At 42.3% G+C, this 19,581-nt stretch overlaps 1 protein-coding gene across 1 annotated transcript in view; it reads right to left on the reverse strand.

Annotated features, from left to right (window-relative positions):
* The window catches only part of LOC131198224 (macrophage mannose receptor 1-like), a 68,886-nt gene that overhangs the window by 31,742 nt on the left and 17,563 nt on the right, over positions 1-19,581 (reverse strand). Inside the window, exons 13-18 of the mRNA XM_058182717.1 lie at positions 13,606-13,727; positions 12,929-13,007; positions 10,189-10,321; positions 6,976-7,011; positions 3,280-3,449; positions 1,545-1,612 (exon numbers count right to left, since the gene is read on the reverse strand). Of these exons, the coding sequence (XP_058038700.1) occupies positions 1,545-1,612; positions 3,280-3,449; positions 6,976-7,011; positions 10,189-10,321; positions 12,929-13,007; positions 13,606-13,727 (608 nt within the window). The remainder of the gene's footprint in view (positions 1-1,544; positions 1,613-3,279; positions 3,450-6,975; positions 7,012-10,188; positions 10,322-12,928; positions 13,008-13,605; positions 13,728-19,581) is intronic.

Raw genomic sequence — 19,581 nt, forward strand, 5'->3', positions numbered from 1 at the left:
GTCATCTATGACAGGGGTCCCCACCCTTTTGTACCTCAGGGACCACCAAATTCATAATTTTAAATCCCACAGACCACTAATATGATCTGCCTAATGACCAGCTGGGTGCGTGCAGCTAGGTTGTCATGTGACTGAGTCGGCGTGGCCAACTCAATGTCACTCACATCAAGGGGCACCTACTCGCCCCTCCCCTCCCAGCCCCTCCTTGTCTCTCCGCTCGGGCTCCTTAGGGCCCCAATAGGAAGCAGTTGTTAGAGCTAAGCAGCCACCATGGGAAAAAGTTGGCAAAACAGCTGGTTCAGTTCAAATTGGATCTGACAGGGAAGGAGGCTCAGCAGAAGCACCTCACTGAAGACTAGGAACATAGGCTTTCCAAGCAGAGGGAAGACCTGCAGGAGGGCAAGGCCAGATACCACTGCTTGGAGGCTCAGTGGGCTGAGATGGTCAGCCAGTTCCAGGCCATGAGGTAGTCCCTCTGGAACAAGGACCTCTGGCTCTTCACCACCAATGGCGTTTCCCTCCAGCCTTCGCCCAAAGCTTTAACTCCCAGAATTCCTAAGCTAGCATGGCTGGCTGAGGAATTCTGGGAATTGAGGTTCACAAATCATAAAAGGGCTATTGTTCGCTACCCCTGCCCTATAGCATTTCAGACAAATGGTTGTCCACTCTCTTCTTAAAAACTCCAGTGTTGGCGCATCCACAACTTTTAGAGGCAAATCATTCAACTGACTAATTGTTCTAACTATGATAAATTATGTTCCAAAGTGAAAGCATTACAAATTCCTGTCAAACTCTTGCTTTCAACAAATGCTGGCTAGGAACTTTACAAAATCTTCCTTATTCATGAGAATTTTGGATCTCTTTCTGAACATCAAAAAGACCGAGTTCATGACCACTGCAAGGAATGGAAATATCAAAATAGAAATTGATGGTGAAGAGATAGAATGCAGGGGGGGGAAACCACTTTCCTAGGATTACAGATCACTCAAAGCAGTGGATGCAGCCCAGAAATAAAATGTTGATTGAACTGGGTTACACAGCAACGATGAACATGAGTCAAATATGCAAAATCAATCAGCCTGGCAATCAAATGTGGATTAGTCAATTTTATTATGTTCTCCATAGCTACCTATGTTTGTGAAAGTTGGACCTTAAAAAAGCAAGACAAGAAGAAAATCGACTCTGAGCCCTTGTTCTGGAGAAGGCACAATTCTTCATATTCTAAAGCAAGTACTGGAGTACATAACACCAGACATCTCTGGAATGCAAAATCACAAACTTAGTCTCGCTTATTTTGGTCATTTCATTTAGGGGAATTCACTAGAGGAACCAAGAGTATTTGGAAGTGTTAATGATTAGAGGAAAGCAGACTGCCAAAGAACACAGCGGCGGGACACCATCAAAGCTGACACCAGCTAGAGTATAGAACAACTGAAAGTAGTGCAAGATTGGAAGACATGGACAGACCCAGCACATAGAATTGCCAAAGTTGGACATGATTGAATGGATATCGTCATCATCATTTATATATTTTGTTCACCTACCCAAACTTTTTGTCAAGACTCAAAATTAAACCAATGTAGGAATCTTGATAAATTCCATAGTTGATAGCCTAAAATGTAAAAGAAGAAAAGACAATAAAAATAGTTATTTTCTGCTTTAATAAAAAATAACATAGCATATCAATAAATCTAATTTAGCTATTGTTAAGAGCATCAGAACCAATAATCCAATATAGTATAGAATCTTTCCTACTACTGGTAGGTACTAAGATGAACACTATGTGATAATTAAAAATGTTTGTTTGTTTGTTTGTTTATTTATTTATTTTGTCACACAGTATATATAAACATAAGCATGAAATAACTATACAATATATAAGCATATATATGAGTATGAGTAGATAATAACTATATTAATTGGATATATTGAGAGGAAACAATAGGACAGGAATGGTAGGCACTCTTGTGATCTTATGCACGCCCCTTACGGACCTCTTAGGAATGGGGTGAGGTCAATAGTGGACAGTTTTTGGTTGAAGCTTTGGGGATTTTGGGAAGAGACCACAGAGTCAGGTAGTGTATTCCAAGTATTAATAACTGTTACTGAAGTCATATTTTCTTCAATCAAGATTGGAGCGGTTAACATTAAGCTTAAATCTATTGTGTGCTCGTGTATTGTTGCAATTGAAGCTGAAGTAGTCTTCAACAGGAAGGACATTGTAATGGATGATTCTATGAGTTAAACTCAGGTCATGTCAAAGGCGGCATATTTGCAAATCATGTTGCATAGAAGCAACTAAGCACAAAATAAATGACAATTTTGAAATATGTTCCACTTTTTAACAATGTAGTTCTTGAAAACTCATTTGAGTAAAAAGATAACATCTAACCTATTATATTCTTGAAATAATTGGTTTCTACTTAAGTTGACTGCACCAGTGGTGAAATCCAACTGGACCTATCCGGCTCGTAGGATCCAGTACGGCTGGCGGCAGGAGGCTCTGCCCACCCACCTGGATATCATCACATCGCATTTTTGACAATCTGCGCATGCACAGAAGGCTCTCACGAGTGAGTGCATGCATGCGCTCACATTTGCAATCCAGTAGTGAAGGTAAGTGCATTTTAATCCTGGACTGCACTAAACATCCAGTTTTCTTAATTTAATGGCCACCATAATACATATTTTATACAAAAGTTTAAAAGAAATTCTTCAGTTTCTGAAAAGATCTGGCTGTTATATCATACACACACTGTCAACTCTGAAGCTGGCCTGACTGAAGTCATTTTGAGGCTCCAGTGTTGCCACAATGGAGATGAGGGATAGGGAGGGGGGAATAGTGATAGCTGGAGTTTTGTAGTCAAAACAAAATAATTTCTCCTGTGAGCCAAGGACATTCTCACAGATGCCTGGAGAAAGGAGGAATGATGTTACCAAACAACTGGATTGTACCCTGATTGGAGCATGTGACTGATTGTTTGGGGAAAGGGGAAAAACATTTAATGAGGTGAAAACCGTGGGAACATTTAGAGTCAGTTTTCACCAGCCTGTGCCAATATGATATATCCAATAAAACTTCTTGGAGGAACCTAGCCGCCTCGGAGTTCTATTTACTATGGGTATATTAGTTGGAATCCTGACACGCATGCACACACACACATTCGCGCATTCATACACATTCACACCTATTATACATACACACAGATATACACCCACACACATAAATTTTTTGAAGCAACTTATTTTTTGTAAGTAACTATTGCATATATTTCTTACATATTTCCACAAAAACGTTTTTTCCTTTTGACTCTCAATGGTAGTAAGATCACCATGATGTTGTTTGCAGAACTTCCGGGCTTTTTCTGCAGGCATTGTTGTATTACTGAAATAATACTCATTGTTTTCAAATTCAATCCAGCCATCTTCAATGTTTTTATAAGTATAATCTGCAAAAGAAGAAATAGAAGAAATGACTTATAATGTATATCTGAGCAGTCCTTTTGCATCTATTCCACAGAACACAAAGCAAATAGTCATTGAAGTTTCCATGTTGTACTTTGGCTCAAAGACATCTCCATATTATATCTAGCAAACTGATTTCAATTGACTGCTTCCAATAGCTGGAAGAGGCTTCTAAGCAAATGTTCCAGAATACACAGAAGTCAACCCAGATTGCAAAGTTGAGACTGAAGACAAAGCAATATAAAACAACCAGGAGACCATTTTAATTTGCTTTCAAAACTAGCTGGAGAAAGAAGTGGGCTGTTGTCTTATGCAATTGCTCAGATCACTTGATTCAATTAAATCACTATCAAATGCAATCAAAGCTTAGTATATTTATTTATTTATTTATTTTATTTTTCATTTTTCATATTTTTATACCGCCCTATCTCCCTAGGGACTCAGGGCGGTTCACAACCAGATAAAAATATACATATAAATACAAATAAAACATCCATTAAAAAACTTATTATAATTGGCCGAATAATTAAAATGATAATAAAATAATAAAATCCCCAATTAAAACCAATTCGAATTTAAAAACTAGTCCAGTCCTGCGCAAATAAATAGATGTGTCTTAAGCTCCTGGCGAAAGGTTCGGAGGTCGGGAAGTTGGCGAAGTCCTGGGGGAAGCTCGTCCCAGAGAGTGGGGGCCCCCACAGAGAAGGCCCTTCCCCTGGGAGTTGCCAGTCGGCACTGTCTGGCCGACGGCACCCTGAGGAGTCCCTCTCTGTGAGAGCTCACGGGTCGGTGAGAGGTATTTGGTAGCAGCAGACGGTCCCGTAAGTATCCTGGCCCTATGCCATGGAGCGCTTTGAAGACAGTTACCAAAACCTTGAAGCGCATTTGGGAAAGTTTTATATTTGGGAAAGTTTTATAAAAATTTCCAATGATTTTTTATAGATATAAAAAATGCCCTACTTTTTAGTATCTCCTCTTTGGTTATAGCCATATGGGATTCAAATCGTTTAACAACCAGTTCTGTGGGCATGGCTTGGTGGGTGTGGCTTAGTGAGTGTGGCTTGGTAGTCATGTGACTGGGTGGGCATGGCTGGGTGGCCATGTGACTGGGTGGGCATGGCCAACTTTATGTCACTCACATTCAGGGGTGCCTCACCTGGCCTCTCCTTGCCCCTCCCCTTCCAGCCTGTCCTCGCCTTGTCTTGCATATTATGGTGAGAAAGGAAGCTTTTTCAAAGTCATCTTCCCCTTGATACTAACCAGTAAGATGAGATTTTGCTATCAGAAGACCTGATGTACATTTCTAAGTATTGCTTATCACCATTCTTTCTGAATGGAGAGATTTATAAAGAATAACAGAGTTGGAAGGGATCTTGGAGGTTTTCTAGTCCAACCCCCTGCTCAAGCATGAGACCCTATACTATTATGGACAAATTTCTTCTTAAAAACCTCCAGTGATGGTATACCCACAAGGCATCCCAATCCCCAAACCAGCCAGCCTGCCTAGCCCATGCCCGACAGACTCCTGGCCAGTCTCCTGGCCAGGCACAAGAGACAATCACACCCAGATCCACATTGCCCAGAAAGGTCGCAAGGCAAGGCTTCTGGGTCCAAAAGGCCAGGGGTGGGACTTCCTCCCCTCTCTCTTTTTGGAAGATTTTCAACAAACGGCTGGGAACTTCAAGTGAGGCATGTGCTACAGCCTCACCCACCCCCACTAGCAGCTCTAGTATGGTTTTCCCGGCTGGCTGCAACTGTGACCTTATCTTCATCCCACAACTGCTGGCAGAGAGAGGCAGGGAAGAGCTGTCACCGCTCAGCTCCCCGCCAACCTGCATTTCGCCCCCTGCCCAGCCCAGAGTTGCTGGGTCTCACTTGTCAGCAGGCGTGGGACAGGAACAACCAGGGAACACAAGGCTATGCCACCCGCATCACCTCCTGCCAGACACCCCTCCGTCCCTCGCCTGCCTACCGCCCCAAGGATTTCATCCAAACTCAGGCCACCACTATGAAAATGGTGTGAACCCCATGGGATGGAAGGTAATGTTGATGGCAGGGAAGGAAGATCCACTCCAAGCTTAGCCAAATGGTCCCCTCGATGGGAAGACATGGCAAAGCTCGGCATCATTTTTGCCCTGTTCTGGGCTGCCACCTGCTCGACCTCCACTTCACCTCAGGTCCTACATCCAGCCTGGTCCTACATCCAGCCAGGGATATGATGCTTCCAGGCCAGCCCGGCCGATGGATGGGCAAATGGGAAGCCCTTGGGGGAGGCATTTTCTCTCAGGCCTCCTACCCAGAGGCCCCACAGAAGCTGAAGCTGGGCCTGAAAGATGACAGAGCCTCATCGTGCCCCCCCACCAAGGCAGCCCTTTGGCTTAGTGCAGCTAGCCCAGAGTGGATCTTCTTTCCCCACCATCAGCCTTACCTTCCAGCTCAGGGGGCTCACACCATTCTCACAATGGTGGCCGAAGAGCTGGGCCCAGCAGGCAGGTGAGGGATGGGTGGCTTGCAGAGGAGCGATGCTGGCCATGTAACCTCATGCTCCCTGGTCATTCCCTGCCCTCTGCTCACTGGCAGGTGAGACCTAGCAGCTGTGGAAAATCACCCTGATCCTGGGAGACTGGCCAGGAGTCGGGCTAGGCAGGCTCACGAGGTGGTGGTGGCTGCCAGACAGGTGCTGGGATCACTGCTCAGGATGAAGACAGGCCTGGATATGGCCAGCTGCAAGGTGAGGTGATCCATCAGGGGTAGGCAACTGCTGCCTGGGTGGGAGGTGGGCACAGGCCTATGGGGCTGGCTGCAGGGTGAGGCAATCAGAAGAGGCTAGCTTGGGTGGCTGGCAGCCGGGTGGCTGCAGGTCAACCACCCTTCTCAGCCCAGCCCAAGAGGGCACCTTGTTGTGATTACCTGTTCTGCTGCTGGAGCAGCCTGAGGCTATTCAGGAGGAGGCCAAGATGCGCGGGAAGCCATAGGCTGCAGCCAAAGGCAGGCAAGCAGGCTGGGCCGCGTGGCCAGTGGTCGAGGCAAGGGAGCCAAAAAGCAGCTGCAGCTATGCCATGGTGTGACTCTAAGGCCACCAGCCAGTATGTGCAAGGCCAATCAGTAGTGGTGGGGTGGGGCCAGCCAGCAATTTAACAATCAGTTCAGCTGAAGTGGTGCGAACTGGTTGAATCCAACCACTGCATATTTCTACATATCCTTGAGAAGCCCCTATTCAATTATTGCCTGTGAAGAGGTCAGTCAATGACATCTACCTTTCATTTAAAGTGAATCACAATGTCTGTAGTTTTAAAGCCATCCAGAGTCAACATCTGGCTTTCTTTGGTGCTCTTCGAAATTGGTTTGCTTACAAATTCAACCATCACAGATTGCATTTTAGGAATGCTTCTTTATGTCATATAGCCAGATTTTTCTCAAAGCACTCTGATTCAAATCAAACTAAATAAATTTTACTACCATATTAATACATATATTATAACATTTTTGACATTAAATTGCCCAACATACCAAATTTGTTGCTTGGTTCTGGATTTAAAGGTGAACCTGCAAAGACAAGTATTTTCATTACAAAAAAATTCAAGCAGTGAATCATATTATATTACATTATTCCATATTGCAGAAGGCAATTCTCAAAAAGTGAAATGTACTATATTAATGTATTTTTTCATCACATATAAACAACCATAGATATCTGGATCCCAATTTCCCTAAGATCTAGGTGACCCCCACTTTTGAAAGAACCATGAAGACCTGTATAAATACCGTTCAATTGCACTCATTTCATATGCTAACAAGATCATGATCAAAAACCTACAAGCTGAGATTTCAGCAATATGTGAACTGAGAACTACCAGAAGTACAGTATGGATTTTTAAGAGGCAGAGAAACTAAAGATCAAATTGCCAACACTTATGGGATTATGGAGAAAGCAAGGTAGTTCCAGAAATACATTGATTTTTGCTTCATTGACTACGCTAAAGCCAAGACATTACCTTGCTGACAAAAGTCCATAAAGTCAATGCTATGGTTTCCCAGTTAATAAAGTATGGCTGTGAGAGTTGGGCAATAAAGAAGGCTGAGCACCGAAAAAATTGATCCTTTTGAATTGTGGAGAAGACTCTCAACATTTCCTTTGACTGTAAAGAGATCAAATCAATCAATCCTAATGGAAATCAACCCTGACTGAAAGGACAGAAATTGAAGCTGAAGCTCAAATATTTTGGCCACCAAATGAGAAGAGAGGACTCCCTGGAAAAGACCTTGAAAGACTAGAAAAGATTTAAGGCAAAAGGAAGACAATAAAGAATGAGACAGTTAGATAGTGCCAATGAACAGGAATTTGAGCAAACTCCAGAAGACCATGGAAGACAGAAGGATCTGTGGTGTTATAGTCCATGGGGTCATGAACAGTCAGACACAACTTAGAGAATGAACAATGAGAAAAGACAAATTAGAAATATAAATCAAAATAGACAAGAAAATGGTAAAACACCCGTCCAAATCACCAGGATCAGATGGATTACATCTACAATTGTGAAGGAACTGATAGATATTATCTCAAATTCACTGAACAATATCTTTCAAAGCTTCTGGAGCATCAGGAACTACCAGAGAACTGGAAGAGAGCTGATTTAATTGCCATCTTCAAAAAAGGAAAAACAATGGTTCTAAGAAATTGCAGGCCTATCAGCCAGCAATCAATACCTGGGAAGATCCTGAAAATATTAATCAAGCATCAGATCTGCGAACATCTAGGAACAAGGAAAGCAATTACTGGAAGCCAACATGTATTGGTCAAAAATAAATCATGCCAAACAAACCTTTACTACATTCTTTGACAAAGTGATTCAATTAGTGGGACAAGAGAAATTCTGTGGATAGAGTATATTTGGACTTCGGTGAAGTATTTGACAAAGTAGACCACAGTCTATTTCTTGGTAAAATAGAAAAATGTAGGATAGACAGCATGACCCATGGTAGCACAGCGGTTAAAATGCAGTCCTGCAGACTATTTCTGCTGACTGCTGGCTGACTGCAATTTGGCAGTTCAAATCTTAACAGGTTCAAGATTGACTCAGCCTTCCATTCTTCTGAAGTTGATAAAATGAGGACCGCAATTGTTGGGAGCAATATTCTGACTCTATAAACTTCTTAGAGAGTGCTGGAAAGCACTGGAAAGCGGTATATAAGTCTATATAAGCGGTATAGTATATAAGTATATAAGCGGTATATAAGTCAATCTAAGAGCTATTGTTATTGCTACCATGACCAGATGGATTCATAACTTTACCCCAAGGTTTTGTCTTAGGCCCAGTATTCTTTAACATTTTCATAAGTGATTTAAATGAAGGGATAGAAAGGAAATGTGTCAGATTTACTGATGACACCTAGCTGGGGGGGGGAGGGAATAGCCCACATTCCATAAGATAGGATCCAATCTGTGTTGGTCACCTGGACCAGAAATTTACTCTTCCAAGCTTTCAGACTCATATTGGAGCCCATTCTCAGGAAACTTCTCTCTAGCATAAGATAAGCTCAAGATCTAAAATGATCTCAATAGACTTAAATAATGGGTCCTAACTAACAAAATAAATAGAATAGAATATAGAATAGAATAGAATTTTATTGGCCAAGTGTGATTGGACACACAAGGAATTTGTTTTGGTGCATAAGTTCTCAGTGTACATAAAAGAAAAGAAAAAGAAAAGAAAAAGAAAAGAAAAAGAAAAGAAAAAGAAAAGAAAAAGAAAAGAAAAAGAAAATAAAAAAATACCTTCATCAAAGGTACAACATTTACAACACAAATGATGGTGTTGAAATAAAACTCAGTGGTGAAAAAAGTATGGTTTTACACTTAGGCAAGAAAGATCAAATGCACAGGTATAGAATAGGTGAGAAGAATGTAGAAATCCTAGGGGAGAAGCACTTAAGCATGAGTCAGCAATGATTTCCTGTCAGTGAAAACAATTCATCAGTGGAATGCCTTGTCTCCAGCTGTTATAGGTGTCCAATCACTAGAGATTTTTAAAGAAGAGATTGGACTGCCATTTGTCTGGAATATAGTATGTCCTGATAAAGCAGGGGTTGGATTAGAAACCTCCAAGTTCCCTTCCAACTCTGTTATTCTGTAATTCTCTAAAATCCTTCATCAAAAGAAAGAGAGACCATCATGTGCCTTGGTAAGATCACACTTGCTTGGAATATTCCATCCAGTTTTGATCACCACAATATAAACAAAGTGTTAAGACTCTAGAAAAAGTGCAGAGAAGAGCAACAAAGATGATTATGGGGATGGAGGCATAATATGAAGAATGGTTGCAGGAATTAGATATATCTAGTCTAGTGAAAAGAAGGACTAGGGATGATATGATAAGCAGTGTTCCAGTATTTGAGGGGCTGCCACAAAGAAGAGGGGGTCAACCTATTCTCCAAAGCATCTGAAGGCAAGACAAGAAGAAATGAATGGAAACTAACCAAGGAAAGAACCAACCTAGAACTAAGGAAAAATTTCCTGACAGTGAGAACAATGAACCAATGGAATGGCTTGCTTCCAGAAGTTGTAGGAGCTCCATCATGGAGGATTTTAAGAAGAGATTGGATAGTCATTTGTCTGAAATAATTCAAGGTCTCCTATTTGAACAGGGAGTTTGAACAAGATCTCTTCCAACTTTGTTATTCTGTTATTCTGAATAAACTACTTGAGAATAAAAAGCATATTACCTCTTATAATTTGACAAAACCAATCAAAATACTGATAACATAGTGCTGCTTTCCAGGCTCCAATGTATCTCCATAGTGCTCTGCATTTTTTATTTTCATTGGAAGAGAAAGTAAAAACTGGTTCATAGTTTACCTGTAGTAAAAATTAAAATATACTTACTGTCTAAAAGCCATCAGTTTTAACATTTGAAAAATAAAACAAATGATACACTCATTACTCCCCAAGATGCTGCATTCTGGATCAAGTCTAGCTTCTGTGTGGTCTTTAAAGGCAGTTCCATGTACAGCACACTTCAGTAATCCAAATGAGAGATCAGGACGTGTGTGACTGTGAATACTGAATAGTGTCTTCCATTCTAAGAAAGCTGTAAATGACACTAGGCGGAGTTGTGCAAAAGTCCCTCCTTATAATTGCCTCAATATCCATGAGCCAAGAAGGACAACAGTACCAAACAAGGGAGTATGATTCCATACATAACTAGATAGTATAGCCCTGCACTCAGCTGGCTTCTTAACTCCAAACTGCTCCATCATGCTGGGATCAAGATCCCTAAAATCTTATTTAAGTCTTCTCAGTTAATTGTTTTATATTCATCTTTTTACCATTTTGTAAGTCACTCAGAGTAGTTTTTAAGATGGGTGGCACATAAACTTAATAAATAAATAATTTAGAATGTTCATCCCCTGTTAGAACATAATAACCTCCAGACTTCTGGAAAATGTGCTATTCAATCAGAGGCTGGGATGTAAAGTGTATAACTTACTCATGATTTTAACCCTGTGTCGGTGGATCACATCCTCCACCAGTTGCAGGTAGATGCTAAATAAAAGTAGGGAAGGTATAAGACCCTAATCCAGGATTTAGAGTTTGAAAACTCTCCCTCCCTCCATTCTTCCCTCCCTCTCCCTTTGTCCCTCCACCCTCCCTCTTCTCCCCTCTTTCTCTCTCTCTCTCTCTCACACACACACACCAACTGGAATAACTCCCTCAGAAAGAAGGATCATGGCAATAGAGTATTCTTCATTCCGAGGCCTCCGAGATGATGCAGAAGGATACCTTAGTTGATGGTAATTAAAGGCCACTGAGAAGTCAAGTAATATCAACAAGATTGCAATTCCCCATCATGCCTTGCCAAAATCATGTACAAGTATATCTAATATGTCTCAGTTCCACTTCCAGACCTAAAACTACACTGAAATTGTTCCATGTAATTAATTCCTTCCAAAGTTCCTTACGTTGTAACCAGGGGTGGGTTCTAAATTTTTTTACTACCGGTTCTGTGGGCATGGCTTATTTTGTGTGCATGGCTTGATGGTCATGTGACACTGGGCATGGCTTGGTGGTCATGTGACTGGGCGAGAGTGGCTTGGCAGTCATGTGACTGGGTGGACATGGCCAATAACAAAAAATAATAAAAATAATACACAAAACAATAAGAGGTACCAAAAACCATGTTTTTTAAAAGTTCTGGTAATCAGGCAATTCATCTGGAATTGCCAGAGATGCCTTTTAAAACCTTTTTTTTACAACCTCTTTGGCCAAGGGAACCAGTTCAAGGGCATGGCCAGCTGGGCATCATTACCGGTTCTGCGAACTTGGCCAGATTTTTGTCAATGGTTCTTAAGAACTGTCAGACCGGTAGCAATCTACCACTGATTGTAATAAAGAACTAAACAAGGAACTCAGACATCGTGATACCTAGTCAGCCACCATGGCCTCTGCTTTTGTTGCTCTTTAAACGTAATGCAAGACCATCTGCTTCATTTGGTACCACTTCATCTGGCACCACCAGTATCAAGTGGCTCAAAGGGTGGACAATAAGAGTAACAGCAGTAGTCATAAACATAACACACTAATGCCTATGAATTATGTATTCTATCTTATCATCTCCCACTTGTCCTTTTATGACTATTAAGAATACATCCCAAATTTGACCTTCAGCTCAAAGTTGTGGGTGTTAGTCCAAAACCAAACATGGTGCTTAAGGACACTCAATTGTTCTTAATTAGCTGGAGGTCCTGTCATTCCAGCAAAAATGGATAAAGGAAACATTAGTAGTATGTGGAATGAAAGATTTCAGGTAGTTCATCAGTTTCTGTATCAACAATGCAATCAAAACTTTTTTCAATAGCACTCTGAGGTAACTCAGATAAACTATCAGTATAATCTAAATTGGGTCAAATATCAACAGCATATTATATTAACATTTTTAATACTTGTTTTAATAAACACTGGGTTTAACACTTAGAATACTGTTACTGTTAAATCACTACAAAAAATATTATTAATACCTGTGCTCTACCAGTCCCCAATCTTTCTGGCTCTGTGGAACAGTAATAGAGGTGACAGAGTCGGTGGTGGTGGCCGGGGAGGACGGCACGGTTTAGCACAAATGGAATTTCATGCACTCATCTGCTCACCTGCCACTTGTGCAGCCAGGTTCCAAGCAGGCTAAGGGATGAGTTGCTCCCAGTTCGGTCCGGTTCTTGCAAACCGGTAGTAAAACCAATGGGAGGCTCCGCCCACCGACCTGGATGTTGACATAGACAATCTGCGCATGCGCAGAAGCGCGCATACTCCCATTGTGAACCAGTAGTAAAGATAAGTAGAACCCACCCCTGAAGCAGGCCATGGCTTGAAGGGGATGAGCATATCTGTTGTACTTCATAAATATTAAAAATACCAGAAATTTCAGATAATAATTCCATTATAAACTATGCATGTTAATCATTTACTTACAGGAGACCCATCAGTCCAAGTGTATCCTGTGCTAGAGTCTGAAATTCGCAAACCCATCCAGGTATTTTCTGATTGTGATCTAAAATGTAACAAGCAAATTTGTTAAAATATATTTTATGCATGTGTCTTGTTGAAATACAACACTGCATTTTCTGTCTGTGTTTTCTTTTTCACATAGAATATAAGCATGTCAGCAAGTGAATAACCCCCAGTAATAACTAATCTCTTAAATATGACATACGCTATTACAGCTGTAATATGATAGATACCTACTTAAGTGGGAATAAGTTCTTAGGACTACAATGGAATTTATTTAGGTAGTCATGTGCAGGATAATACCAGAAGCCTTCCTATCATCTTTATTGAGATGATAATGATTATGACTGACCATTCTTTCTTATTTCTGTTATACCCACTGGAGTTTCTTTTCTATTTTTTTAACGATGATGATCAGCAAAATCATGATCTTTTTCTTTCTCACTGAACTGGAACTCTAACTAGAGTACTTTGAGAGAAATCTTAACTACATGCAAAATACTTCAGAATGAATATATATATATTTATGAATTTTTCACTAGTTATATATTCCATGATGATGAATTCAGTGCTCCAATAAGCCCTTTGCCAGGAATGTTTCTGTCTTAAGATATAAGAAGTAAGCAGTTTATTATACTCACAGTTGGCTTAATAGGTTTTCCTCTAGCTTATTATGAATAGAAGCCAGGTCTCCTCCAATTTGTTTACAAAAGTCATATGCCTCATACCAAGTTTTCCTTTCAACTTTCTTCCTTGCATAGGCCTAAATGCATAGTAATATATCTCATTACAAATTAGCATTAACACTATATAGTCTTTGACTTACGACCATAATTGAACTCAAAATTTCTATTGCTAAATCAGACATTTGTAAAGTGAATTTTGCCTTATTTTACAACCTTTCTTCCCACAGTTGTTAAGTGAATCACTGCAGTTGTTAAGTTAGAAACATGATTGTTATGTGAATCTAGCTTTCCTATTGATTTTGCTTGTTAGAAGGTTGCAAAAGGTGATCGCATGACCCAGGATACTGCAACCATCATAAAAATGTCAGTTGCCAAGCATCTGAATTTTGGTCATGTTATAATGAGGATGCTGCAAAGTTTGAAAGAGAGAAATAGTCGTAAGTCTTTTTTTTTCAGTGCTGTTATAACTTCGAACAGTCAAGTAAATTGTTGTAAATCAAGAACTATCTGTAGTTGTTTGTTTCCCCTTATGGCTCATATTATTTATCTTTTCAAATAACTCTCTAACTTTATATTTGATATTTTCACTTTTACACATTAAGGAAGACAGAAGCCTTAACTCTGAAGTTTACAGAAAACCCCCACGCAGAGATCAATATTTACATTTTGATTCTTACCACCCACTGGAGCACAAAATGGGATTTATCAGAATCCTCACCAGTAAGCTGAAGGCCTGCCTACCAACAAAGATGGGAAAGAAAAAGAACTAAAACACATCAAGGAAGCACTCAGAACATGTGACTATCCCAAGTGAGCCTTCATCACATCCCAAAAAAAGACCTAGCAGGAGCTCCTCCATAGCATATAAAGAAGAAAACAATAAACAAGGTGTCAGGCCTGGAAACCATACTAGACTTTAGGTTTCCAGACACTGCCACATTTTTCCCCTGAGGGGAAGAAGGGGGGCTGAGGGGTATGGTAACATTCTTCAGGCGGTCAAGGTCGGATGGTGTTCACATCTGCAGGAAGAGTGGGGAGAAGATATTCGAATGAACTAGGAGAACGTGGGACCATGTGACCATCAAAGGGGTCAGGGGGGTGGGACTCTTGGGGTTTGTATAACTGGGAAAAGAATCCGGAAGTTCAGTTTTGGAATTTCACTCATCGTGTGCCAGTTTCCTCATGCTAGTAAAGAACTCTTAAAGACAATGGCTTCTGAGTTTTCTTTATGCAGAAGAGGTTTTTCTGGAACCTTGACATTATTCCAAAACTCCTAATTTTCTTTTGCTAACGGTACCCTCTCCTCCGCTCAGAGGGGGCCCATTAGGGGGGTGCTGGGCCCCAGCCTCCGCAACCTCCACAGCGGTGCAAAGACCCAGTGAAGATGGAAGGGCAGCAAGCTGAAAACGTAGAAGTAGCAGAGAAGCTTGAATCTGACAATTTAGTTGAAATCACCTACTTCCCGCCGGAAGATATGACTCCAAAACCCGAAGTGGTAGAGCCTGCTTGTCAGCTTGGAGCACAGCCCAAAGACTCTGATTCATGGGTAAGCTGTCGTTCGGGAGAAAACATTTCCCCGGGGCGGAATGGAGAGCCCCCTCCCTCTTCTCAACCTCACTGGAGGATAGTAAAACCCGGAGAATCAGGAGAGTCACTGGATTGGGACCTGAGAAATCCCCTGAAATCCCAGTCCCTATTAGACCTCCCTGAAACTTTTGAGCGTTTGGAAGTGAGGCCTCGTATAAGCTCGGCTCACCCACTTCGAGAGCCTTTAGCTCAGCCTAAATTCACCTTCCCTCCCACCAGAGAGGGAGAAATTACTGAAGCTCAAAGCCATTCTGATGAACGCAGGAGGACCTCCCTTCCCTCCTTCAGACGGCAGGGAGTTCAGGCAGCACCAGGGACTTGGGGGGAATCGCAACTCCCCCCTCCAATTGACTTTTCCCGCCAACAGAGGCCTACGCTGCCTCCAGCTGCTTCTATTCCTCCTGGTTGGGCATTTTATCCTGGACAAGGATGGATCCAATACCAATGGCAACCAGCCAGTTCAGCACCTTTCTTTCCTGGGGGCCCCAGGCCGATATTTGCCCCGGCAGCTGAAGCATTTCAAGGACTTCCTTCTCAGCAGCCAGGGGGAATTCCACCCCCCTTCACAACTCAGCAACCAGCTACAACAGCAACAGCCATCCCCCAAACCCCTCTTCAACCGCAAGCAGGCCAGCTAAACCCACCTGCACCCCCTCACCCAACCCCTCCCCCTTTCAAACCAACCTTTGATGGGAATCCACACCACCTGGCTTACTTTCTCAGCAGAATTGAGGCTTACGTTGAACAATATAGACATCAATACCCATCAGAAAGAAGCCTAATCAACGCCATCTCGGATGGTATGAACGTGGGGCTAGCCTCAGAATGGATAGCTCAGCTACACAATGAACGTGCACCAGAACTAAATGATGTTCACGCATTTATGGCACTGCTTTGCAACCGGTTTCAAGATGATGACCTAACTGCAGAATGTGAAACCACCTTAAAAACAATGAAGCAAGGTAACAAGCCCCTAAAGCAATTTGTATGGGATTTCAGAAGGGTTGCTGGCAATCTTAGACATTGGCCAGATCCCATCATCCTCCACTACTTCAAAAACGCGATTGATCAAAACATCAGAAAAGCCTGCTCCACCAGAGGAATCCCAGAACAACTAAATGACTGGTACAACGTGTCCATCGCTCTGGACAGAGAATTCAACCCCCTCCAAAGCCAATCACCAACTACAACTCCACAATGACCACCTACAAGACCCTCCCTCCTAAGACCAACCATACCCTCCACCTTTCAGCCTTCAACAATAATCAAATGCTACCGTTGTTGAAAACTAGGGCATCGGGCGTCAGTTTGCCTAGCCCCAACACCCCTCCCACAGTATCGCCCACCAACTGCTACCCAACCACGCAGACCCCCTCAAAGGAATCCGAATACCAGTCACTTTGCGAGACAAGCCATAAACCTCCCTACTGACCTTCCGTCATCTAATTCACCTCCTGACGACTCAAACCAAGCAGAAAACGACCCAATGGTGAGTGCACCCATTCCTCCATTTGCTATCAAAGTAAACTTAGTAATTCCAGGGGGAGGGGCCAAAAAAGATTTAGAGGCTATTGTGGACACAGGATGCACCAGATGCCTAATTTCAACCTCTACGGTCGCCCAACTCCGTATAAAAACATTCCCCTTGAAACACCCAATTAAATTCCACCAAGTAGATGGAACCTTGATTGGTGGCGTTCCAGCAACCCAAATCACACAACTGGTTCGCTTAGAAATTGGAGCCCATAATGAACTTATAAGATTCATAGTAATTCCAAAGATGTCAGAATCCATCATCCTGGGTTTAGCTTGGCTGGACAAATGGGAACCCACAATCAAATGGGAGGATGGATTCAGGAAAATTATATGGACTTTCAGACCCTTAAACCCAATTCCCCCTATCGAAAAAAAAACCCTTATCCAAAATGACCACCAGAGGGAACCAACAACCACCATATCCAATCCATCTCCTAATGAACCACGCATCCCTAAAGCATACATGGATTTATCAGACGTTTTTAGCGAGGATGAATGTACCCTCTTACCCCCCCACCGACAAACTGATTGCGCAATTGAATTGCACCCGGGGGCAAAATTACCAAAACCCAAAATGTATTCAATGACACCAGCCGAAATGTCTGAACTAAGAAAATACATTGACACTAACCTAGCCAGAGGGTTCATTGAACCAGCAAAATCACCTGTAGCTGCGCCTGTGCTATTTAAACAAAAGAAAGATGGTTTGCTTAGATTGTATATTGACTTCAAAAATATCAATGCAATTTGCATACAAAACACATACCCTTTACCACTTATGCACGATTTGTTGAACCACTTATCAAAAGGCAAAATTTTCACCAGATTGGATTTAAGGGAAGCCTATTACCGGGTCCGCATCAAGGAAGGTGATGAATGGAAAACGGCTTTCAACTGCCCCTTGGGCAGTTTCCAATACCGTGTCATGCCTTTTGGCCTCCAAGGAGCTCCAGCTGTTTTTATGCAACTAATTAATGAAACCCTGCACCCCCACCTCTACAATGGAGTTCTTGTCTACTTAGATGATATTCTTATCTACACAAACAATATCGAAGAACACATCAAATTGGTCAGACAAGTCCTTAAAAAGCTCCTAGCGGCCAAACTATATGTCAAACTTTCCAAATGCGAATTCCATAAGGAATCCCTAGACTACCTAGGTTACCGGATATCAAACAAAGGTATCGAAATGGACCCAGGAAAAGTAAAAGCAGTGTTGGATTGGTAACCGCCACGCACACGTAAGCAACTTCAAAGTTTCTTGGGATTCGCAAATTTTTACTGCAAATTCATTCCTTCTTTCACAGAAGCAGCTCTACCATTAACAGAATTGTTAAAAACTGGACCATTACCCGCCAAACCCAAACCTACCCAACCCCTACCTTGGACAATGGACTGCCAACGTTCCTTTGAACACCTGAAATGCCTATTCTCCATGGAACCAATTCTTCAACACCCGGACCCAAATAAACCTTTTGTGGTCCAAGCTGATGCAAGTGATGTAGCAGTAGTAATGGTCCAGTTTTTAACAATTCTGTCTTATTACAACGAAATACCGACAACAATCTAATGCCCTGCACGTACGTGTCTAAAAAACTGACAGACACTGAACGCAGATGGACAGTTTGGGAAAAGGAAGCCTTTGCAGTGTGCTGGGCACTCCTCTCCTGGAGACACTTCCTTGAAGGGGGAAAAGAACCATTCTTTTCCACAAAAACCTCGAATACTTAAAAACCCCTTGAAAGCTTTCTCCCAAACAAGTTCGATGGGCTCAGTTTTTCAACCGGTTCCATTTCACCCTCAAATACATCCCCGGCGACCAAAATCTCCTGGCTGACGCCCTATCTAGGAAACCACAATTTGACAGCCAACGCGAAGAGGTAATACATGCGATGATTCCCGATAGCGAACCGGCCAGCCAAGCACTTACTCGACCGCATTCACGCCGTAGTACTAACATCCCACCAAATAAACTACTAGCGGAATTAAAATTAGCACTCACTGACGATGCTTGGTTTAAAGAAAACTTGCCACACCTCACCTTAAAGGATGGGATACCCTGGAAGGGAACCAAGATTTATGTACCCGTTGCTATGCGGCTGCCTATACTACAGAGAAGCCACGACTCTCACCTAGGAGGTCACTTTGGATTTTTAAAGACTCTCCACTTAGCTAGAAGACAATTCTGGTGGCCAAAAATGAAATCAGATGTCGAAGACTATGTCCGGAGCTGTGCTACCTGCGCCACCATGAAGTCCAGACCAGAGAAACCCCCTGGACTCCTACAACCCGTAGCCAAACCCACCAGACCCTGGGAAGAGATTGCCATGGATTTTATTGTTGAACTCCCATCTAGTGGGGGAAATACAGTGATATGGACCGTAGTGGACTTGTTCTCTAAACAGGCCCATTTCACTGCGTGCAACGGGTTGCCATCGGCGAGAAAATTAGCAAAGCTCTTCGTCAAACACATCTACAGACTGCGTGGAGTTCCTAAAAGGATAATATCCGACAGGGGTGTTCAATTCACAGCCAAGTTCTGGAGGGAGTTCCTACAGTCCATTGGGTCATCTCAAGGACTTAGTTCTGGGTTCCATCCGGAGACCAATGGAGCGGCTGAAAAATTGAACTCGATGGTGGAACAATACATACGGTGTTATGTAAATTACCAACAAGAAAACTGGTCAGATTTGTTACCATTTGCAGAAGTCGTATATAATAATGCTGTACACAGCAGCACGGGGTTAACCTCTTTTCAAGTAACCTCTGGCATGGACTTCGTTCCAATGCCTGAACTCCCTGTGCAAC

This window comes from Ahaetulla prasina, chromosome 4 (genome assembly GCF_028640845.1).
Source record: "Ahaetulla prasina isolate Xishuangbanna chromosome 4, ASM2864084v1, whole genome shotgun sequence".
NCBI classification, from domain to species: Eukaryota; Metazoa; Chordata; class Lepidosauria; order Squamata; family Colubridae; genus Ahaetulla; species Ahaetulla prasina.